The sequence below is a fragment of the Panthera tigris genome, chromosome A1 (assembly GCF_018350195.1).
Source record: "Panthera tigris isolate Pti1 chromosome A1, P.tigris_Pti1_mat1.1, whole genome shotgun sequence".
Classification (NCBI taxonomy): Eukaryota; Metazoa; Chordata; class Mammalia; order Carnivora; family Felidae; genus Panthera; species Panthera tigris.
The window spans coordinates 145,633,610-145,658,443 of record NC_056660.1 but is presented as its reverse complement, the minus strand read 5'-3'; the positions used below and the strand labels follow the sequence as shown (position 1 = coordinate 145,658,443).

At 35.8% G+C, this 24,834-nt stretch overlaps 1 protein-coding gene and 1 non-coding gene across 2 annotated transcripts; both read left to right on the top strand.

Moving 5' to 3' along the window:
- Positions 1 to 43: 43 nt before the first annotated feature.
- TMEM167A (transmembrane protein 167A) lies at positions 44 to 21,261 on the top strand. Its single transcript, XM_007079785.3, has 4 exons — positions 44 to 170; positions 10,251 to 10,360; positions 15,569 to 15,603; positions 20,313 to 21,261. Exons 1-4 carry the CDS (start codon positions 168 to 170, stop codon positions 20,381 to 20,383), a joined length of 219 nt encoding a protein of 72 aa, XP_007079847.1. The 5' UTR covers positions 44 to 167; the 3' UTR covers positions 20,384 to 21,261.
- Positions 12,795 to 12,929, top strand: LOC122232400. The gene has a single exon (XR_006209752.1). It is a non-coding gene; the product is annotated as a small nucleolar RNA U109 (small nucleolar RNA).
- Positions 21,262 to 24,834: the final 3,573 nt, after the last annotated feature.

Sequence of the window (24,834 nt, the reverse complement as noted above, 5' to 3'; positions counted from 1 at the left end):
GGTTGCAAGGAACCTATCCTAGTGTCGGGGTCGCGCGGCTCAGGAGGAGGTGCCCTGACAGGCCCAACCGAACGCGGGGAGGGAACGAGAAGGGCAAGTGGGGTGGGCACGCCTCTTCCGCCCTGCGCCCGGAAGGGTGATGTGGCTGGGGCTTCGCCGGCCTCACTATGGTAAGAATTGGGGCTGTGGGGTCGCAGTTGAGCTTTGTGAAGGGGTAGTGGGCGCGAGCTAGGGCCGGAGGGTTGGACGGCGGCCCTGGGTGTGCGGGCCAGGGAGTTCAGTCACTAGCTTGATTCTGCCGGCCTCGGAAGATGCACAGGCCCGGGAACCATGTGGCCCCTGCAAGCCCAACAAGGAGAACCGGGGCCGACCGCCCAAGAAAGACCCCGCGGCCGCCGGTCCCAGCCTCTCCCGCAGAGTCCACTTTTCTGACTTGGTTCAAAGGAATTCGCTGGTCTGGCTTAACCCAATCATTTAAATGTACTCTTTGTGGTTATTGACTCTAGGAGACATAGAGCTTCTCAACTTCGCGCTTGTTATTTTGCGTCCTCTAATGCCCCACGGGCCTGGCCCACACCTTAATTTTTGTCTGTTGGGTTAGTGACCTTTCAGGCCCCTTTTACTCCATTCTTTCAGTCTTAACGATACTCTTTTACAAACAGTAGATTTTAAATGATTGGCGATCTCTGCAGAAGCAGTTTTTCACAGGAATGTACTTGAGGTGGTGCCTGGCCTGGGATCTTCCTTCCCCACACCTTTTTTAAGTTTTATGTATTATTTTGTGTTATTACAGATTCCTTTGATAGTTTGGGCCTCTTAGGAAAGCTTAAAACGAGTCATGAGAGTTTGCAAAAGAAATATTTACATCTCCAGGCAGAGAAAAAGAGTTAAAGCCAGCATGGCGGGAGGAAAGATGTAGTAGTATTAGTAATAGTGAAATCTCTCAAGCTATATCTGAAGCCATTTTACTTTTGTTATAGTAAATGTCAGCAGCTTCTACACCAGGACCTCATGGTGCACTTAATTAAATCCACAGGCCAAATGTTGCATTTATGAGCATACTTCTGGGGAAAGGATGCATGTCTTTGATTATAGTATCAAAAGAAACCATGACTCAAAAAAAGCTATTGTGGGGTGAAAGTTGCTGAGCTTATGTTCCAGAAGTTCCTGCGGAAACCCATACAATACTAAACCCTTAGACATTTAATCGAAAATTCGTTAATTGTTTCTTGCTTTACTCCAACTACTTTTGATTATAGATGGGGCATAAATCACAGGGTCTTGCCTGGAGAACATTACCACTTACAGAGGAGATGGCAGTTTATTGGGAGGTTATTCATTCCTGAGCCAAGAATTTACTCCAGCTTCTTTCCCTCTGTACCACACAATCGGATGAATATACTTGCTCTTTTTTTTTTAATTTTTTAAAAATTACTTACTTATTTTGAGAGCATGAGAGAGGATCCCAAGCAGGCTCTGTGCTGTTGGCGCAGAGCTGGACGCAGGGCTTGAACTCACAAACCCTGCGATCATAACCTAAGCCGAAATCGAGATTCAGAGTCTTAACCGGCTGAGCCACCCAGGTGGCCCTACACTTGCTCTTAAAGATTGCCATTAGTGAACTGTTGCTGAACTTAGAAAATCTTCCTTTTTTCAATTTAAAAATGGTAGAGTCTGTTACTCTTTTAAGTACTCTACCCCCAATGCGGGGTACACCCAGAGAGTAAGTCACATGCTCTACCTTCTGAATCAGCCAAGTGGCCCTAGAGACAGTTACTCTTAATTCTTGCATAGCTTCATAGATATTAAGGTTGAATTATTTTACTCTTAGTACAAGTCAAAGATCTATTATTTTCATCATCTTAGTGTCTTATGATCTAGCTAATAGCAAGACAGATAATGTGTTTAAGATCATCAGTATTTAAACTGTCTAGCCATACTTGTTTTTTCAAAAGTAACAAGAATAGCTCTCGTTAGCACTTGCTGTATGCCAGGCTGTGTTCAAAAAATCAACTTATAAGCACTGTCTTATTTCAAGCCTATAATGTCTGAGTAGATGTTTACAGGTGAAGGAAGTCAAACACAAGGAGACTGACCTGCTTGGGATTGTACACTTAGTAGTTAGTAGAGCCAGGACTCAAATTTATTTTAATATCCAGATGCCAGAAATCTTCATGCTGTTGGTAATAAAAACAACATAATGGAAGATAAAGTATGTCTTAGTGATTTGTTGCTCTCAAGTATGCCAATCTTACATGGATGGATAATAGAAACAACTGCCAGGTGGTTAGTATTTCTTTCCTGCTCTGTTCCTCTGAGCTTAGAATGTCAGCATTTTTGAGAAAGCAAGTACCCTGTAGTTCGAAGAGCTACACAATGAAGTTCCTTTTTGAATTTGCACCTCAACTTGTGTATTTGTGAGGTAACTCAGTGATCATGACTTAAATTTGAATTACTGTATTTTAATGAATCCATTTTTAAAATGCAATTTCACAGCCATAAAAGGTTTATCGGCCATAATTATTTACAACTACTAGAACACAATCTGATAACTATATCACTTATGAATGAATACTTTTAAGAACTTCAGAATGCCTTGTTCTCCCTAGCTCTTAACATCCTTCAAGATGTATCTCAAGTTTCATCTTTTCATAAGAAACCTTCCCTTCTCCTTCTGTTTTCTCCTGGATCTCATTTGGGGTCTATAGTCCTTTATATTATCTCCAGTATCCCTCCAGCGTAGCAGAAAACAGCAATACCTTGTGACCTTTATTTCTTTCTAGCTAGAGTTTCTGAAGTAGATAACCAGGTCTTTTGATATCTACATCACAATGGCAGTTAGCTAGTCCTCAAATGATTGCAAGTCTGAGGATACAAAAAGTCTTGCCGGTGTCTTAAAGGAGTTCACATTCCACTGGGGGAGATTATTAAATAAGCAAATTCAATGTGTTGTCTGAGATGATAAAGAGAAATAACGTGTAGTGGAAAGGACTTTGAGAAATTCAATGCCCAACCAATTCAGTCCAAATCTGGGCATCGATAGTCTTTAAAAGCTCCAAGTGATTCTTATGAACAGCCAAGCTTCATGCCACATTTCCAATTTCATGGTCAGAACACTTTTCTTCATAACAGGAGTTGTACTTTGTCCTTTGGAATACTTCTGTCTTATCAAATTATCAACAACATGTGAAGTATTTTTTGCTTTATTTTTTTTAAGCCTACTGCTCACCATAGTTATGTATGCATTCTCCTATTAACACCTTTGATCCCCTTGTTGCTTTATATTTAGATCTGTGGTGTTCATAAAATCACTCGGAAACTGAGCAATACAAACACAGTAAATGCATTATAGATACCATGGCAGTGAGATGAAACTAAGTGCAAATGACCATCTGTGTTGCCAATGGAGAACAGAATTGAGGTGCTTTTCTCTGGACTGTAGCTTTCCTCATAGCCATGAAAGTTCTTAATTTTAAGTGGAAAGTGGAAGTAGAAAAGGTCTCTCTCTACCATTTGAAAGAGGACCAGTAAGATCAAATGGCTATTTACTCTAGCTCCTCATTTTACAATTGAAATTAAACTGCTATGTAGAGGTAATGGATTTATCCAAGAACAAATTTATATACTTGGATAATTTCCTAAATAATCCAAATGTTTAGTAGGCACTCATGTTGAGAGACCAGTATTTAACATTAAAACATTAAGCAATCCTGGTTTCTTGGTTTCATCTGACACCAAGATAATTTGTGTGTTTGGTACAATTTCAGTGCTGCCTTACAGTAAGCAACAAAGATTGATCTTAGGTGCTAACAACACCAAAAGAAAATGTTAATATTTCTGTGTGTTAATGGATGTTAGTAATCACCTGTGGTCACCTGTGTGGGGCAAGTGTTTGCACATTTCTATACAGGCTTCATTTATTCCTGCATTTCCATGTTTTCTATTCTAAGAGCAAATAGTGTTACCTATAAATTTACAAGTAGAAACTAGTTAGAAAATGCTGGCCTGACCTAGAATTGTAAATGATACAATGCTGACCCACTTTTGCAGTGCTGTATAATTTTTATCACAATTAGGTCAAATACCATTTCTGGGGTCTCCTTCCACCTCTGGAGAGGGATAAATCACTACTTTTGTGTAAAAGCAGTAAGTATTAAAACAATTAAAATTATTATTATTTGGACTTGTAAAAGTTTAAGTCTTTGGTATTCAGTTCTTCTTTTAAAGTGAATGTCAGTAAAACTGGAAGAATTAATATGTCAGTCACTTAACCACATAAGAGGCAATCAACATTTGAAGCCCCCAGACAGTGTTATAAGGAAGGCCCTTAATCAATAAATTGGTTAAACAATTTGTTTTGATAATGATAAAAATAAATAAGCTACAAGGAGCTCAAGTGATCCAGGACTAATGAAAATACCGTAGGCTTAGGCAGTCTTTTCTGCAGATTAAGTACAGTTAGCAACCAGTCATTGAGCACACCAAAGAACTGTTCAGCCTATTAATATGTATATTTCTGCTGCTTTTCTCATTGCTTCTTTGTGCCTTTATACTGCTGGGATCTTTTCTCCTATTTTTCCCTCTATTCCTAATGTTTTGGGTGGTTTCTTAGACTATTTTTATATATACATCTAAAAACAAAACCTTACACTGAACTCTTCCCTTTATATACAAACCTAATGAAGACAGGTTTAATATTCAGGAATGACTAAAAATAAGAAATTGTATCTTCATAGATAAAGTGATTAAAAATTGAATCTGAAATAAATATTCCTAACTTTTCAAATTGACTTGAGACTAGGGAATTTTTAAAAGATGCGTTAACATCACAGGTAATTTTTTTGTTTCAGCACTAAGCTTTGCATCAAACATTCTGCATCAAATCAGTGATAAATTTTTTTCGTTAGTGGTGGCCAGATGAAAGTCTGGATTATTTTCATTATTTCAGATTGCTTAACAAATTGTAATTTACTTCAGAATGGTTATACAAAGTGACTTGTTGAGTTTATTTCCTTCACATTTGGATAATTTGATTTAGTACAATAGCACTAATTATTTGAAGCATATCAGAAGGTCTGATCAGCTGTGAGTAGTAGATAGGGCTGGAGTGTGGAGGGATAATAAAAGGGGCCTTCGGAGAAAAATATTTTAGGATCTCCACCGTATCATTTCGAAGAATAAACACAACTCTCAGACTAATGGTCAAAAGGCAAGGCTGCTGTGATCCACAACCCCAAGTATTACTGTCCTGGTTGTATTTGAGGTTATGCTCCAGAGAGTGTCATAGGTAGCCCTGAGTTGAGGGAATGTTATTGGATGCCTCTTAATAAAAAATATTTGTTAGGTATGGTAGTCAAAATGCCCTCCACCACTTCAAAAACAAAACAAAAAAACAAACCCTGTAAATATGGTATCTTATTAAGCAAAAGAGAACTGGCATATGGGATTAAGCTAAACATTCTCGAATGGGAAGATTATCTGGAATTATGGGGACAGAGAGAAATTTAATCATAAGATTTCCTTTAAGAAGTAAGTAGTAGGGTGGCTCAGTCGGTTGAGCGTCCAATTCTTGACCTTGGCTCAGGTCATGATCTCACAGTACGTGAGTTCGAGCCCCATGTCAGCTCTGTGCTGACAGCTCAGAGCCTGGACCCTGCTTTGGATTCTGTGTCTCCTCTTTCTGCCCCTCCCCTGCTCATGCTCTGTCTCTCAAAAATAAAATAAATGTTAAAAAAAAAAAAATAATAAGCAGTCAGGTCATAGTCACAAAAGAAGTATCAAGGTCCCTGTGATGAGTCACTAGCCAAGAATTGCAGAAAGCCTCTAGAAACTGGAGAAGGCCAGAAAACAGATTTTTTTTTTTCCTAGAGCCTCCAAAAGGAATGATTTATAACTCCTTGGTTGCAACGTGAATTATTTGATGTTGAACTGGGTAGCATACCACTGTATAACTCCCTGGTATTGTCTGACTGAAAATTATGTAAATAAGCCTTAGACTTGAGAATTATCTGAGGTTCTAGAATTTTCTGCCAGCCAGCTAGCATGCTCAGTCATCCAGGCAGAGTCAGAACACTCATTGTCCCATATGCAAGTACTGTGAAGCTGGCTTCTTGGTAGGACTTTCTTTGAATTCCAGTTGGTGATCAAACAAAGTTTAGATACTGAGAGGGAATTAACCTTGGGCCTTGATTTTACCCTACAGCCTGGGCCCTTAACACAAACGTAAGGGTATTGCTTCTTCCATTTGCATTTTCCAAAATACCATTGATAAGTAAATATAAATGCAGAGCAGTGCGTGGCAGTTTCTCTGGAATAGTTAACAAAATATTCAACAGTCTAATCTACGCTTTTTTTTAATAGCATACATTGGTGATTTGGGATTTAAATATGCTCTTGAATTTGTTAAAATTGTTCGTTATTTTGCAGTTTTCAAGTTGCTGTTCATTCAGCATTTTTCAGTGACTTCTGTGCACTATTCTGTTTAATAGGCACAAGAGGTTGATAAGAACCTCAATAAAATAGAGGAGACCATTACAGTTTGATGGGTGCTATCATATGTATATACACCTGCACAATTATCTCAGTCTCTGCTTGGTGTAGCAAGTGGGGACAGGGAAGACTTCACAGGGGGGACTCAAGTTGAAACCAGAAGTTTGAGTCAGTTCACCATGCAGGCAAAAATAGTCTGCAAAAACACAGAGCACCTTGAAAAACATGTCATGATCTGAACAAAACAGTAAATTAACTTTATTTCCCTTATCACCTTTTTTAAATCTTCTTTTCTATTTTGTAATCTTAGCTTCTTCCTTTTTAATAACATTTTTATAACTTTATAACATTTTAATAACATTTTAATTTTATAACATTTTAATAACATTTTAAACAAATCCTAATTATTTTGCTACAATAACAGGAACATCTGTTTCCTTTAAACCTTAGACTAAAATTTTATGTCGGCAGACAACAGATGCTAAGCTTTAAAAGGAATACTTAGGTACACTAAGCAGTGGTAGGCTAATGTCTGGATGTTTGAAACATTCTTTTTTGGTCAGTCTGAGTACATGTAAAAGACTATATACCACCTAAGATTATTTGTTTAAATCTTAGGGTCTATAAACCCTAGAAACAAAGTTGTCTGTATCTTATATTGCACACTTGTAACTGGTTTTCATTTATAAATTGTTTCACACACAAATGTATACATACACATTCCAATTCTTTAATAACAGGCATGTCTCTAAGTGCCCCTTAAATTCTTTTATTATATAAAAATTCAAACATACAAAGGTAGGAAGAAGAGTATAATGAAGCCTCATATACTCAGCATTTCATCATCAACCACACTCCTCCCATCACACAAAATGGATTATTTAGAAACCAGTCCCAGACATCCTATCATTTAAGCATTTTTTTTTTTTAACTAGACATTTAGGGAAGGAAAAAGTACACATTGCAAAATTGGGAGATTTAGATACTCCATTAGGAATGCGATAAACCTATGTGGCAAACTGATTTCCCAGCCAGTTTACTGCATAGGTCCTTTGCTTAATACAGTAAGTCTGCTCATTATTCCCTGAACATGCAAGTTCTCGATTCTGTGGGGATGTTTTCCATGCTCTCGTCTCTTCTGGAGCCTGCTGTCTATTTGCCAATCCAATTGTGCCCTTTCGTGATTTGACTTCAGTCCTTGCTTTCTTCTTGAAGCTTTTCCTGACTTTTCTTTATGAAACCAGCATTTTTTTTGTCCGCATGGCTTAGTAACTAACCACTTACATACGCTACAAGGAGTTGCTGTTTACTTGTTAAAAATACATGACCTGTTCTAACTTGATTGTAAATGCTGTATGTTTCAGTTGTCTCATGTATAAAATAAAGGTATTAGTAACACCTACCTCAAATATACCAGGATAAACAAGATAATCCAAAAGAAGCTCTCAGTGAATATCAGTTATCATTAGCTGTAAACTCCTGAAGGGAAGGAATCCTGCTGTGTCTTTTTTAATCCTGTGTCTAGCCTCGTGCCTCAGACACCATAGATACTAAATACATGTTTAGTTACTTTGGCTGGAAAGAAATCTGTGCTTTATATTTCATGAGGTTATCAGATATTATATCAATAAATTCATAATGTTCAAAATACAGTCTTTAAAAGACAAGCATTGTGAAATACTGTGTTTTCTATATAAAATTTGTCTTTAGAGTTCATTTATTGACTTAAGTTATAAAATGTGTATCACTTGTTTTCACAGATGTAAAATTAAAATCCAGTTCAAAAAAAACCAAGCCATATTAAACTTTACCTTTGTGTATCCATTAAGAAATGATTTGCAAGCAAAACAACTATTAATAATGCAAGTCATTTTTATCTTTTTCAGACTATAAATATAACACTTAAGAAATTAGAGAAATCCAGAAAAGTTGAGAATTGGGTTAAAAACCTTCCGGAGATAATCACTGCATTCTCCCCTCTTGCTTGTATAAGGTTTACATAGCTAAAGATACACTGATTATGGAATTTTGTGTACTGTTCTCCCCACTGTTTGTCATTGTACATAAGCATTTTTTGTCCTTAATATTGGCACATAACATGTAATTATCTTAATGTTTTAAATAGTTTGTACATATTTGTCATAAAAACATATAAGAGGTTAAAAAATATTGACAGCTTCTGACATGTCTAGTTCTTCTAGGATTCTTCTGGCTATTCTTGCTTTATTTTTCCATATGAACTTCAAAGTCAGTTGTCTATTTTGAAAATAACTGGTTGGTGTTGAGTACACTTTAAACTTACAGATTAGCTTTATGATGATACCTTCCAGTGTAAGAACCTCATATACCACTCCATTCTAATTTTATGTTTTTCGGTATGTTTCAAGGTTTTGTCAATTTTGTTCTTTAATGCCAGTACTGCATTTTTTGTTAGGCTTATTCCTGGATATTTCAGCTTTTTATTCTAGTTGCTGTTACAAATAGAGACTTTTTTTTCCATTATGTCTTTCAACCAGTTGGTAATACAGTCATGAAGCTGCTGATTTAAATATTTAAGTTGTGTACCCAGCCACACCCAATTCCCTTATTGTCTGTAATTGTTTTTCACTAAATTCTTTTGGGCTTTTCAGGTAGCACTTAACATTTACAAGTAACAATTTTGCCTTTCTCAAAAAATTTTTATAACTCTTATTCTTTAACTTCTGACATTATGGGAGGTGCCTCTGGGTTTACTAATTAAGCGTATTGCTAGCTGCTGTGTAAGATGGATATATTTTATCTACCTGTGTAAAATGGAAGCAATTTTTCTTTATTATTTATATAGTGGTATTCTTGCACCTTCAAAAATTTGTTTTATTTATTCAGCCATTACTTCTTGGTCTGCTCTGTGGTAGGTGCCTTGTCAGGTGCTGGAGTTCAGAGTCTGATAAGGCAATGTCCACTTTCAGGGATGAGTATTATAAAATGTGTAACAGTTTGTGTGGGAACAGAAAGGAGAGTTTTTTATGAAATAGGAGAGGGGAGGCAGATAGGTCCAAAGAAACTTCCTGGAAAAGATGATGTTTGAGCTGAATTTTGAGTACACTAAGCCCGCCTCCATTTTACTTTGACTGAAAAACTGTGATTTCCAATCATTCCTGTGTTAAATTATTTCAATAACTTTTAAAGAACCAACAGTGAAAGAGCAAGTGGTTTTCTTTCACCAAAACCTAATAGCCTAGTATTAGTCAATGCATGGAACATGATTGCTTAAATTTAAAACATTCTTACTCTAAAAGAATTTAAGAATTGAAAGAAACTTGAGCCATCATTTAGTCTATATCCCCGCTGTCCACCAAGGTTTACAGATGTGAAAGACAGCCTTAGGTCAGTGATTCAGCTGAAGTCCTATGGCCAGCTACAGGCAGAGCATGGAGACTCTCTGTCCTGCCTCAAAGTCTGGGTTCCTAGAACATCTGTATTAATTACATAATGATTGAGTTTTGGTGAGTTCCTTGGATTCATGACATTTTTGGTAATGTTTTCAAATTCTTGAATTTAGAATTTTTGTTGCATCTTCTGCATTCCTTAGCCCAAAGAATGGAGAGGAAAGTACACTCTCTGAATACCTTATGATTTGGGGTTTTAAGTATTCTCAGACATGTCATTCTGTTTGCCTTTTTTGAAGAACAAAACTATGATTCTTAATATGGAATTGTCTGGCATTTTTTACCTATGCAGTTTTTCTTATGATAATAATTTTTCTTTTTCTCTTTTTTTAGTCTGCCATTTTCAATTTTCAGAGTCTGTTGACTGTAATCTTGCTGCTTATATGTACCTGTGCTTATATTCGATCTTTGGCACCCAGCCTCCTGGACAGAAATAAAACTGGGTATGTTACTAATGATATCTAATAACCCATATTAGTTCTTATAGACATTGAGGGTAAATTACCATAAAAGGCATTAAATAATTTAATTCCTATATATAAATTATTTTTATAATAACTTTTTGCATTATTTTCTCCTCTATTTTTCAAAACCTGAAAACTTTGGGGATGGCTGCGTGGCCCAGTCGGTTAAGTGTCCAACTCTTGGTTCCAGCTCATGTCATGATCCCATGGCTCATAGGTTCGAGCCTCATGCCAGGCCCCACACTGACAGTACAGGACCTACTTGAGATTCCCTTTCCCTTTCTCTCTGCCTCTCCCCTGCTCAAGTTTTCCCCTCTCTCTCTCTCAAAATAAATGAATAAATAAACTTTAACAAAATATATTTTTTAAAAATGGAAAACTTTCTATTCATAGAATCTTACTAAATAAAAAGATAAATACCAGAAGTAACCTGAAATGTGTTCAACTAAAAAAAAAAGTGTATTTAAAAAAAGATAGAGTTGTGTTTTTTTCTGGGATTAGAAATACAGTTTAGTACTTTCAAAGATAGTATTTCGCCTTACTTTTTATAGAATAATTGGTAAAGCTGGTATTAAAAACAAAGTTATGTTTTTGAAGCATTTAACAGTTTGCAAGCACTGTGTCCATAAAAATAATAATGTAGACATTCCCTCTCCAGTGTAAGACTGCTCTAATCATATGAGCTCCCTGTCAGTATCATAAAGCAAACATCTTTAGAGAAATTTATGTAGCTAACTTAACACAGTAATAAAAATTAAGTCTTGGGCATGTCACATCTGTTTTATTATATGTTCATACCCTGAAAAAAATCTGAGCTTAATATGATACACAGAATTAAAATTTTTAAGTGCCATATTCACAATACAGAAATATGGGGCAACTGGATGGCTCAGTCAGTTAAGCCTCCAACTCTTGATTTTGGCTCAGGTCATGATCTCACAGTTCCTGAGATGGAGTCTAGTTTGGGCTCATGCTCACAGCACGGAGCCTGTTTGGGATTTTCTCTGTCCCTCTGTCTCTGCTTGTCCCCCATACATGCACACGTGTGCATACACTCTCTTTCTCCCTCTCAAAATAAGTAAGCTTTAAAAAAAGAAAAAAACAATACAGAAATACATGTTGAATTAAACCAAAAGGAAGAGTATATTAAAAAACAGAGACCATGTGGTGGGAACTGTGTACATTTTATTTGCCTTGCATATTTATTAATTTATGTGAATACTTTTCTTAATCATTTTTTTTTAACTTTATTTTGAGAGAGGGAGGGAGAGCACATGAGCATGTGAGCAGGGGAGAGGCAGAGAAACGGGAGAGAGGGGAGAGAGGGAACGAATCCCAAGTAGGTTCTGTGCTGCCAGCACAGAGCCCAACATGGGACTCAAACTCCTTTCTTGATAAAAGCCTATATCTGTTTAATCCTTTTAAGAAATAAAAGCTGAAAGAATACTTCACTTTGGAATAATTGTCTCCAAACCTGTATCAGGCCAGATTAGGATCCTGCAAAGTCAAATTTTGCTTTTCCACTAATAAAAATCTGCAAGAGGCAAGGTGGTAGATACTCAACTGTGAAAGTAATAATTGCTTCTCTTTCCTTTACTTCCATTTTATCTTTCAGGTCATAATTAGCATTTATCCAAACATTCCATTATCTAAATTATTTGGTTTTTGTTACCATCTCTTCCTTTTTATTTATTAGGGTTGTTCAGACATGTGTAAAGGAATAAGTAGAAGCTCTAATCAGTTGTGAATATTGAAAATCTCGTGATCCTGTTCCAATAAACTGATAATCTATTGCTAGGTAAAATAGCAATACTGAGGTTATTTGTCCATCAGTTTTTATGACAATCCCCCTCTTCCTTCATAGACATTGATTTCTCTTCACTCCACCTTTTTTTCCTCTGAAGTCCTCTTGCACTAAGTCTTTATTCATTTTAATCCTTTGTCCATTTGTTGCAATTATATAGTACTATGTCAGTTTGTTGAAGTTGTATAATCTTATGTGTTGCTTAGTTGTGCATGAAGCCTTTCCTCCCCTGACGATTAACTTAAAGCATATGTTAGAAACCAATAAACATTCTCATTGATCTGTTCCTTGGTATTGGAATATACTACATAACACCTACCTAATAACATATTTATTTATTTCATTAAAAAATAATCACATAACAGGGCACTTGCGTGGCTCAGTTGGTTGAAAATCCAACTCTTAACTTCGGCTCACATCATGTTCCTAGGATCTTGGGATCCTGCCTTATGTCGGGCTCCTGTGGAGCCTGCTTAAGATTCTCCCTTTACCTTTCTTTCCCCTGCTAATGTGCACACTCTCTCTCTAAAAATAAAATAATAATCATAGTATTTCATTAAAAACTAGTCACAATACTTAGCTTTCCAATACAGTTATGGAGAAAGTAGATGGCATGTGGAAATGTCTGCTCCTCATTCCTTTGGGAGCAGGAAGACATCCATTACATGCTACATTGAAAAAGGAGTTCTCAGGGCTGCCAGCCTTACAGTAGAGGCTGAGTAGTAGTATATTTCTCCTACATAGAAGAGCAAAGAAATGGCATGCTTCTGTTTGTACTGTAAAGCATATACTGGTCCATTCAGCTCTTTAAAGGCTTTTTTTTTTAAACTTTGTTTCTGTTTCTATAAATGTTAGGCCCCATTTTATTTTGACTTGTATATAAGAAATATTTTCTCCAGGAGAAATTTTTACAGGCCATTGTCCTTTTGTTACAATATGCATTTTTATGAGATTCATAATAAACTGCCCTTTCATTACAGTGAGTATTCCATGTTTAAGTAAAGATGTATAGAGACCAGTTGGATAAAGCAGGTTCTTGATGACTTCACTGTTGAAAATAACAACTTAATTTTTTACTGCTTCAAATAATACAGAACTAAAAAGCAGCAATAAAAGATTGCTACTTTTCTCATTGCCTATTATCATAGACCTGATTAGTTCTATCAGCAGATATATTTACTGGCTTACAGCCCTAGAAACCAAGCAGCATAATTGTATTGGTTTTTACTAACTAATAAAGTTTCTGTGTTAAATGAATAGCATTTATTTATTAATTAATAAATAGCATATTACAGAAATATGTCTAGGTAGGGAAATATATGGGAAAGGCCAAAGTGATACTGATAAATCTCTAAGTTGCCCGAGTTAGGAAACTTTTCATGTATCTAGCTTTTAATATACCGTGTTATCACAATTTCCTAATGATGCTTTGAGTTATTTCTAGGTTAGCAAACCTGAAATCACCCTGATTGTGATCATATGATTTTAGATTATGTTCTTTGGGACTATAAGCTTCTCATGCAGGAGCTTCAGGTATCCTGCCTCTGAATCCTTCAGCCAGAGTAGCTTTAAATCCACAGTGCATGTTCCACTCAGTAGATTTTTACAGTCAAAGAACCATGGCATTGCATGTCACTAACCAGTTGCCTTCGATTTTTTGGTGAAATGTAAGCCAATTTTAAGTGATATCTGAAGTTACTGTCACATGTGCCTTTAACCTGTCTTTTACTGAACACAGAACATGTTAGTCACTACTCTGAAGAGTTTCTGTGTAATAACTCATTTAATCCTTATAACAACCCTATGAGGGTGAGTGTTATTAAAGAGAAAATAACTTGTTCAGTTAATGCAACAATTAAGTAGAATTAAACTTAAGCACAGTCTGACCCTTCTATTATCCTACATTATTTCCAAGAATATGTTTGATTTTTGTCCTTTTATTCCTATAGGAAAGTTGCTTCACCTGTCAGAATATCCATCCTTCAAAATAAACATCTATGCCCATTTCATATCATCTGAACTAAGAGACATTTTGCTTTGAGGTCAGGAAGTTACACTTCAGAGGAGGAATGCATATAGAACTCAATTGAAGCAGTATTTTCTTTCAGTCTTAACCACTCAGATACAATAATTCATCAGCCAGCCATCTCTTTTGGCAAAAAGTATATCAATTTACCTGAAATTTAAGTATTTTGATATTGTTACACCAGTCCTAACCCACTGCAATAAGTACTGCTGATCTGTCTTGACTTTTAGCAATGTATAATACCATTTGTAATTCTGTTCTTTTGTCAAAACAACAAAATAGTTGCCTACAATGTTTTATATCTTTTAGCTACCTCTATTCATTGAATGATTCGGTTGCTTTTCTTTTAAAGGCAGTACTTTTTATACATGCCAAAGAAGTGAAATACACATAATTTGTATTCAACTCATAGTATATTCATTCATAGAATTGAAATGAACATTTTCATTGTAATTCTTATTTCCAGAATGTATGTATTTTAATTGCCATATTTAACTCATATAGTGTTCCCAAACTAGGATTTTGTACTAATATTGAAAACATAGCTACAGGGGCGCCTGGGTGGCGCAGTCGGTTAAGCGTCCGACTTCAGCCAGGTCACAATCTCGCGGTCTGTGAGTTCGAGCCCCGCGTCAGGCTCTGGGCTGATGGCTCGGAGCCTGGAGCCTGTTTCCGATTCTGTGTCTCCCTCTCTCTCTGACCCTCCCCCGTTCATGCTCTGTCTCTCTCTGTCCCAAAAATAAATAAAAAACGTTGAAAAAAAAATTAAAAAAAAAAAAAAAAAAGAAAACATAGCTACATATTTTTATATTCTCTCTTACTGAATGACATAGCTATGCAAATGCTATCATTGGAGTTCATGGCTATAAAGTATTTAAATATAGAACTACATTCTGTAAAAAGTAATTTCTTTAGTGTGAGAGTTTTATTTTTAAATGTCAAAATCCTACCAAACCAACCAAATGTTTGTTTACCATTTTTTCAAAATTAATGTTTATGCAAATTGGCATATGTATTTTCTACTTTTAAAAGTAAAGCAACTGAAGTTGACTGAATTAATTCTACAAAAAAACCCTGTGCAAATTTTTGCCAGTCATATTAATTTTCTGTGTGTTTAACCTAGGATACTGCATGTATCCCAGTTTATGACAATTTATGTACACTAACAGTTGATAAGTTCATGTGGCCTCCTTTCCTACAAAGATGGTGGCTCAATATCAAATAAATTTCAGTTTTTGAAGCAAAGTATCAAAAGAGAAAATGCCAGTGTATAATGAACTCTCTATATGATACTGAGAGAATGATTTACTTTTCCCACTAAACAATAGCTACTTTTTCCTTTTTTTACTCTATGCAGATTGTTGGGTATATTTTGGAAGTGCGCCAGAATTGGTAAGTGTCCTTCTATAACTTCCACATCATCAGCTGTAAGTTTATAGAGTTCCACCAAACTTTTTCTTGTGCTAAAACTAGACATGGTAGATACCTCATAATACTTCATACACAGGGAAATGGAAAATACAAGAAAAAATCTTAATTCGCATATCAAATACTATGCTTTGCTGGTGTTGGGATTTCAGACAAACATTTATAGTTTTATGCACACATGCATATAGTATACAGTATGCTGCTCTGTGTAATTTGTACTGTTTTGGTCACTAAGGATGAATTTCCCATCTAATGAAAGGCTTGCTAACCAACTGTCTAAACATAATCATTTTACTGCCTTATGCTAAGTCCTAGAATGTTGTTTTTAGAAAGCAATAACTGTTTCACCTGTCAAATTCATGTGATCATAGCTGAGTTTTGTTCTGATTAAAGTTAAATGTGATTATCTTCTAACTTTTCATATAAAATTTGTGGTGTTTTTGTGTTTATGTTTAGATAGTAATATACCCTTGTCTCATCCCTGTGTGTATATGACATTTAGCACAGTGCCTAGCTCATAGTAGACTCTCAAATGATTGGCAAGTGAATGAATTAAAATGTATTTTACTGATACAGTTTACCAGTATTCCTGAATAATAGAGTATACCCTTTTTAACATCGCTGGTTCCAAAACATTTCAGAGCATTTGTACTTGTTCCACTTGGACTGAAAATGAATATTTCTTCTCCACCTTGGAATTATTTACATGACCCCCTCAAAAAAAAAAGGTTGATTTTAATATTTTCCCAATATTTAATTTATATATAACTACTTTTTTCTTTTATAAAGTTATGAGACTTCAAAGACAAATTTTCCTACATTTGACATTTACTCTAGTTAGCCAACCTGACAACAGCCTGAATTACCCCAACGAGTCACTTTGAATAGAGAAAAATTAGGAGTCATGTCCCTTAGATAATGTGTGTTCTATTTAGAGTATTAGGTTTTATTTTGGATTCACTTCTCAGAAATGTGGAAAATTTAAAAGATGGTTCATAACAGGAAACAAAATTGATTAAAGATTGAAAACTACAAACTAAGTTCTTGTAATATCTAGACATTTTTCTAAAGAATACCTGAGAATGGGTGTAATATATCTGAAGATATTATAGGTATAACCTAGGCTCAACTAAGGACTAAAAATTCATTGTGAGAGTTTCTAATTCTTTAGCATCTTCTAAGATTCATATGTTGTTAGCCACTGAAATAAATAATTACGAGAGAGCCAAGTTTTCTTCCCTTGAACTTTTAGTGATAGGCAAGAACCATTAACAGGAGAACTTGTAAGCATCCTACTAAATTATATAGAAATCCTTTTAAAATCTGCTATGATGAGATTCTAAGATTCCTTAGCCAGATTTCTTGCCAGAAAATGACAGTAGTGTATAGAGGCACCTAAAACTACTTCCTTCAAGGCCCTCATTCTAATGTATTGACTACTGAAGCAGGAGTCTTTTTGAGAATTCACTGTGCTTTTAACATGTTAAACTGTCCTTCCTCATTGTTCTTTGTCATACTTTATTATCTCTTAGGGTGATAGACATGAGAATTCTTCTATTATAGGGAGAAAATTGACTTCAGAGAGTTTGTAAAGCACAGATAAAGCCTAGCTAAGTAGTTATCAGGACATTTAAACCCACCTCCCCCCCCAAGACATTTTTGATTGTCATAACTAGATGGGGGAGGAACGTATACTGAGTATAGGTCATTGATATTGCTACATATCCTACAATGCACTGAGCAGCCCCTCGCAGAGAATTAGCCCAAAATGTCAGTAGTACCAGAGTTGAGAGGGCTCAACCTAGATTTGCAGAGATTTGTGGTGCAGCCTTACCTGACATCTAGTGCAACTCAACAGCACAAAGCCTGAAATAACAGTAGAAATCTTAATCACTTGAAAAATAACAAAGGGAGCGATAAAGAGAAGAGCACCCTTGATGGCTAATGCTGATTGATAGAGAGTAGCAAATGTAAATATATGCAAATTAATGTCGTTTCAAAGCCAAGTTACCCAGAAAAAGAAACAATATTGTCAAGGACAGAGTCGAAAGAAACCCTCAAGGAAACTGCGAAGAGAGAACATAATGGAAAAACAAAACTGTCCTAATAGAGTCATAGTCTCTGTGTCAAAGTAATACTGAAAGTTCATTGGTAAAAATAAAAAGTCTGCAGTGAGGGGGAAGAGCTTTCACCTCAATAGGATGAAGTTGCTAAGTCATAAATAAAAGTTCTTTAGGGTATTAAATTAAGTATCAAGGTATTTTAAATCCATTTTATATAATAAATTAGAGAAGTCTGTACAGCTTCATTCAGTAGCCAACCCAGGTGACACTTTTCACAATGGTTACTTCGAAGTATAACTGAAAATTTAAGGCGTTTAGTTTGTAGCTTTCCTAATGATTGCCTTCAGTATCATCCATTGTTATTGTCTGATTATAAACTGCCTTTTCTTTTTGCTTGGTCAGTTATTGTCTTCATTGTTTCTCTTAACAGTATGAATGCCGTAGGTTAAATGGTTCAGTTAAACTATGCATTCTTGCCACTTATGTGTAAGCATTAGCTTTTCATTTTGGCAAAATGGCTCAGAAAATGTTAATGCTGATATACTCCTCTCTTATCTTGACACAGAATATATCCACCAAGAAAGGATGCAGTTTTAATGGGAAAAGGCCCAGCCAAATCATCTTATCATGTTACACATCACGTTACAGCAACTGTTTCACATTCACTTAGACAGACCTAAGACCAGACGAGAAGTAACATTCTTACACAAGTTCACCAAAGATGTTTAGCTCTACCACATGGCAATCTCTTTTAAGAAAATTAAAAACAGGAAAATGAAACCCATATGTAAATTATAGCATTCTGAGTTGGAAGATGAGGAAGAGAAGAACTTCCTCAAAAATTAATCTCCAACAGATGGAAAATTCAGGGCAATTTAATTTCTTCTTTTAGGTGTTTAATAAGACTATATTAGACAATGAGATTATCTAGCCCTAACTAGAGTGACTGGCTTGCTTATGAAATCCACTAGAAAACTATGTCTGAATAGTTTGGTTTTGTTTGATAATTTGGGTATTGCCTCAAAAGAATTAACATTGTTTAAAAATGATGTCCCAAGTTATTTTTTTAGTTTTAAAAGATTTTTTTTTTTTTCCAATTGAGATAGTGGCATTGTGAAAATGCTGTTGTCTCACTTTTTAGAATTTCCTTTAGCTTGAAAGCAGTCCCCTAAATGTCTCTGGATAGAAAAACACCAAATGTTTCTTTTATTTGTATGTGTGTAATATCTTCTATGAACACTGTCATTGAGCAGACACAAAGATATAAAGTTAATAACAATATGATGTGAGCTCTTTGAGGAAGCTCTGAAAATGAAAATGACCTTGAGGATTTTAGTTGATGAGAATGGTCAAGATTGGCATTTGCCAGAGGTAGTTAACTTACCAAATGAAATGGTTCATCACCAAAGGAACTTAGTTACTGGGAGGGAGCTGATTTTAAACACCATAGAAAAGCACAAGTGAGGGGAGCATATACAATCTCTACTACAGGACACCAGGTATATGCCATGATTATTTCTAGAAATAGCATGTCACGCGCTCTTCCTTCTTCCTTTCTTTCACACCCTCAGAGCAGCAGAAATGTCTGGTGCTTTGTGGAATTGTACAGCCATTCAATTAATGAACAAACAGGAAAAGAACAAGATGACGTTGGGATAATTCAATCACAGAATCTCTAATCTGTTTGCAAGACAGTTTCACAAGCCACCTCCATTCTGCTTCATGGGAGGGAAGTTCTCCAAATACAAACACTTTTTAAACACATGTGAGAATTGACTCTTATAAAAGTGGTTGTTTTAAGTTCTACATTCCTAACCCAAGAGCTACACTATAAATCATTTCATATGAAATCCAGGTCAGAAATAGTTTTTCTAAAATGTTTCTTTATGAAGCATCTTATACCCTTTCTTTTTAAAGTTTTTATTTAAATTCCAGTTGACATACAGTGTAATAGTAGTTTCAGGTATAACTTCCATATGCCACCCAATGCTCATCACAGGTGCCCTCCTTAATCCCCATCACCTATTTCACCCATTCCCTGCTCACTTCCCCTCAACCATCAGTTCCCTGTCGATAAATCTTTCTTGGTTTGTATTTTATGTCTGCTTTCTTACATGAAGTTTTATTGATCACTCTCGTGTTTAAATTGCGAACCATCAAGAAAAAAATACATAGCTGAAAATTGTATGTCAAATTTCTTTTCATAGGTAGAAATTTCCTTTTTTAAAGGAAAAAATAAGCGATTTTTTTGGCCTTAATTGAGTTGTTTGAGATAGTTTCTCTTGGATCTCTGTCCTACATTCTGTGTTGTATTTTTTCAATATCTGGGTTTATGCAGTGGCATAGGAATGGTGCATTAAGGGTTTTCTAAACACATGAAAAGGAGGTGGTCTTAGAAATAAATCCGTGTAATTTAGCTCATTCTGTGTTGTACTGCTTTTATGTTATATCTAGTTCTTGTTTTGGCCATCCCCCCAAATGTGTGGGCCTTCTAGGCAAGAACTTTATCTTGATTCTTCTATATCCCTCTCCCATAATAAGTAATAACCTTAACATATCCATGTTAACCACTCAGTGAATCAACATGAATATCTCCCTTTTTTCCAACAGGTGAACGGAAGAGTCCTTACGTTGCAGTATGCTGTATAGTGATGGCTTTCAGCATTCTCTTCATACAGTAGCTCGGAAAAATATCAGAATTTAATTGCCATCGGATTACAGTATGAAAAAAGGACTTATCTATAGAAAATAATGGAAAGAATGGTTAACCCTTTTATCTCTGAACATTGAATGAGATAAATTTCCAGCTGCTGTTATCTATTTTTGTTATTGGACCAATGTTCTATGTAAATAGGATGTAACCATTTGATACGCAGAGTTTAATATGTCTGTAACAATCAACCTCTGTACTCTCACTACAATATTACATTCTGCAAATGTTATTCTGTTATGTCAGATACCAGTTTTTAGTGAGGTATCTCTTAAGACATAGAATAGAAAACAAAATTGGTAAATTACTCCACTTCCTTTCACTGTGATTTGGAAATGATTAATCTTTATAGAATGAGACATTTTTCTGGGCTAGCTTTTTTACTGGGGAAAAAAAAAAAGGTTCAATTTGTGTGGTAAGGATTGCATTCATATTTAATAATGCTTGCTTTTCCTGTGGCCACACCAGACCATTAACAGAGTACATCTAAGCAAACTATATAGTGTACTACAGCCATTTCAACTGTTTAAAACAAGCCTGTGTGGTTCTTAAGGTAAATGAGATGTGACTTAAGAGTACTATTGAGAAAATGTCCATATGTAACATAAAAGTTTAGAATAGATGACTGGTCCAGTAGCCTAGATAAGTATGGATAAATATCTTATGAATAAATTGACCAGCTGTCATTCTATGAATAAGACTACATTCTTAGAGTGAAAAGAGCAAAATAGAACAATTCAGAATGATAACCCTGTGTGTGTCTTTCTTTTTAGTGTCAGGTCTCCAGTTTTAATTGCCCCAAAATGCAAACTGAATTTTTTTGTTTTTAAATACAGCACTTTAAATCTAGTTTACTTTTTGTGTGTCATCTTGAACTGGAATCTGCTGTGTAACTCAGTAGGCGATGGTAACCAGTTTTCAAATCTGCTTGTCTGTATACCTTGGCATAAGTGTCTTTGAGTTTTGATAATAAAGACCTTCAATAACCTTCATCAAAGCAAGAGAAACATTTGGAATATGACATAAATTTTGCAGTAGAGCAGTTATTAAAAGGTCATAGGTTCCTTTTTTTTTTAAGGTTTAACTGAAATCCTGTTAGAATTTCAAAGCTAGGGGGAACTTAAGTATCTTAGCTAAAAATTGCCCATCATAGGTAGTACTAATTAGATATTATCCTTAGCTATTAATTCCTTTTCTCTTTTTAAGAAAAGAAAATTATTTAGAATTATTTGAAAATGAGTCTGCCACTAGCTCTTTCTGCAGAAACAAAGTATGGAATTGAAAGCCATCTTTTTTAAAGACCACTTTAAAGTACTTGAAAAGAATTCTAGGAAACGTGTAAGAAAAGCTTGTGATGCATTGCCTGCTTTTTTTGCAAAAGATAAAAGCTGCTGTAGGCTGTCTATATATTTATTTTACAATTTTGGCCTAAGTAACTGGTAAAAAGTTGTCTATTTTGCTTTAGACCAGGAATCAGGCTATGGTCATTGTGTGTACTCTGAACTGTCTTTCTCCTGGGCTATGCACTAGGTCAAGAATTTTCCGGGTGTCCTAAAAATAGGACTCTTATCAGCATATACATGCAGAGCATGTCACCTTTCTGAGGCTGGTTTCTGAGTGGCCATCTGTTGTCCAACTCTGCTGCAAGCTAGACTTTCCAAAAAGCTATGTCAACTGATCTTTTTATGTGCTAACACAAATCCAAATCCAATATGAGTGGTATGAATAATAAAGGGAAGAATATTCTAGATAATCAGTTCTAAGACATTTCTGAAATTTTGACATTTTGGAGGAGGTAGGTGGAAAGTGGAGGAAGAAATAATTTCTTTGAAAAATGTGTGGTAGCATATAAAACTTGGTGCTGTGTGTATATGCTTAATAGAGTGGGAGGCAGCTCATTTCTGACCCCAGACATTGTGACTCTTTGGGAGGTTAGGGACATACAGGATTCTGTAAAGAAAAGCAATTAGCACTTTCCTTAATGTATTTTTTTCAAAGAGTTACCACAATCCTGTTCTCTAGCCCAAAGGGCAATGTAGGTAGTTTTAGGTCCACTTAGTATTCAGATATTCCCATTGTGGTCTTGGTGGGGTGGTCGGATGCAGAAGAGGATTAAGGATCAATTTTGCATCAGGTGGCTGCCTCTGTCACATGGTCTTACTACAGAGCTGGATGGGATGGTGGGCACTTAAGTCCATGTGTTGCAAGGCTTGAATACTCTCCCTAACCTACTTCCTGGCTCTAGAATCTTGATTCCATCTCTCGTGGAAACTGTTCTGTGCTGATACTAAGTTCCTGATTGGCCTCAGTTATGCCCATGTCAGGAGGACTTCGTTCCAAGCAGTCTTAAAAGATGACCAATTAAAAGGACACTTAGTCAACTGAATTCCCTCTGTGACTTAAAAAAATTTGGATTCAAGTCCAGTGTCTTGTTAATGTCCACTGTGCCAGACACTCTCCATGTTCAAATTAAAAAATTAGCCCTTTCACACTGGGGATAATAGCAATACATAATTTGTAACAGATTCCTTTATCGTGATAATATGCACATTAGTTTTATCTTAGGACAGAGGACAGAATGAAGTGACTTCTCCAGGTATACAAAGTGAGAAACGAACAGGTCTCTGCCTAGTTTTCTGGGAAAAACCTAGCACTTGTAAATAGAATGTATCACCATTCTTTCAAGAAGCATTTATGGAGTGCATACAGTACGTTATCACTGAAGACAGAAAAACCAGTACACAATTTCTGCCTTCTAATAGTTCCTAATGCAGTGGATGGGAGAGATTATTTATACAAAAGTGCAATGTGATAGCATTTATAACAGATAATGCCAGGATTCTAGGAGAAAATAAGGGTGACACCGTAGAGGTAAGAATTTCCTTCCCGAGAAGCAGTGCTTACACTGAATGAAGAGCAGTATGCAAAAGCACCAGTGGTATATTTATGGACTCTAAGTCCCTAGCTTGTTGTGCCACATGAGGCGTATTAAGACATAAGCCTAAAAAGGTGGACAGAGGTTAGATGCTAGGGGGTCTTCTATTTTTTTTTCTCACTTCTGTCTGTTACCTACCTCAAAATTAGTTACATGTATTTTCCCTCCTACCTTCAAAAAAAAAAAAAAAGTTCTTCCTTTGGTGTATGTGTAAACAAGGTTAAATACATCCATGCCAGCCTTAATTTGGACCAGGAATACAATACTATACTCTCCAGAGATTCTCCTGCATAGTATATAAAGCCAAGGTAACACTAGTCAGGTCAAATAATTTTAGGAACTCTTAGTGGCTCATACTCCATCGATGCCCAAAGCAGCCGTGATTCTAAGAAGCAGAAGTGGTTTCACTGTCTACATTTCCCAGGTGCACAGAAAAGATTTCTAATAAGCAAGAACTTGAACTCTTTTCGAAGCCTTTGGGGAACTTCCTGGACCATAGGAAGCTGCAAAGAATGGAAGATTCTTAGGGACCACTTTTCACACATATCCGGTAAAGGGTAGATGTTCAAAATATAAGCAATGAGTAATATCAGCATTGTTTATACAGCCTTGTTAGTCTCAATCAGCAAGTTACTACAAGCTTCATAATGTCATTTAGCTTCATAATAATGTCATTTATACACTGCCTTCCGTGATTTCTTTTACTTTACCCTAAAGTAATCCCAAAATAATCTGAAATGCAGCTCCAATATCAGGAAAAAGCGGGGAGGTGGAAATAATATTTCCTGTGATTTTAAGAGAACAGCATCATCCTACTCTGGTTAGTGAATATGTCTGTGGTATGTAATAAAAATCAAAATGAACTCTCAGCCTCCCAATTTTGTCTTACTGTCAGATGGGTGAGAACAGTTTCTTTAGAGGTTAAATGATTGAAATTGGCACCTTCTGAGTGAGATGGGAATAGAGAAATGTTTCTGTTCATTTTACCTGCATTTTAATTAATGGCTGGTCAAGATTCTTTGGGAGAAGTTTTTATGTTTTTTTGCATCTTAAAGCTGTTCTATTGCTGTTTCTCTGAGTGAACTTTCAAGAGCCTAAATTACTCTCTTTAGATATGAAGTCATTAATTCCCCCCAGATATGGGAGAAATTGGATTCTGAATGAGAGTGACAGATTGTTGACAATTACTTTCAACTTTGTCCTCCACAATGAGCCTTCAGATACCCAAACATTTGGTCCAAAATCTACCTGTGAGCAATGTCCCTCAGAGTCAATTATTCAGCCAATTTATACCATTTATTGAGAAATACAAAAAAGCTTATATGTACTAAGTACCTTGCTTTGCGTGGCATGGACTTTCTGTTATCTTCCCAGCACCGAATTCACACAGATAAACTTTTATTATACCTATAACTAGAAAGGATTTGCTTAACCAAATGAATCGGTGCAACTATATTTTTTAGTTGAACTTTTAACTCAACAAGCAT

Bases quoted from the DNA above. Each gene is read 5' to 3' on its own strand.
- TMEM167A (XM_007079785.3), top strand. The intron at 10,361-15,568 runs GTATGTTACTAA...TACTCTATGCAG, and splicing joins CTGGACAGAAATAAAACTGG to ATTGTTGGGTATATTTTGGA. The intron at 15,604-20,312 runs GTAAGTGTCCTT...TTTTTCCAACAG, and splicing joins TTGGAAGTGCGCCAGAATTG to GTGAACGGAAGAGTCCTTAC.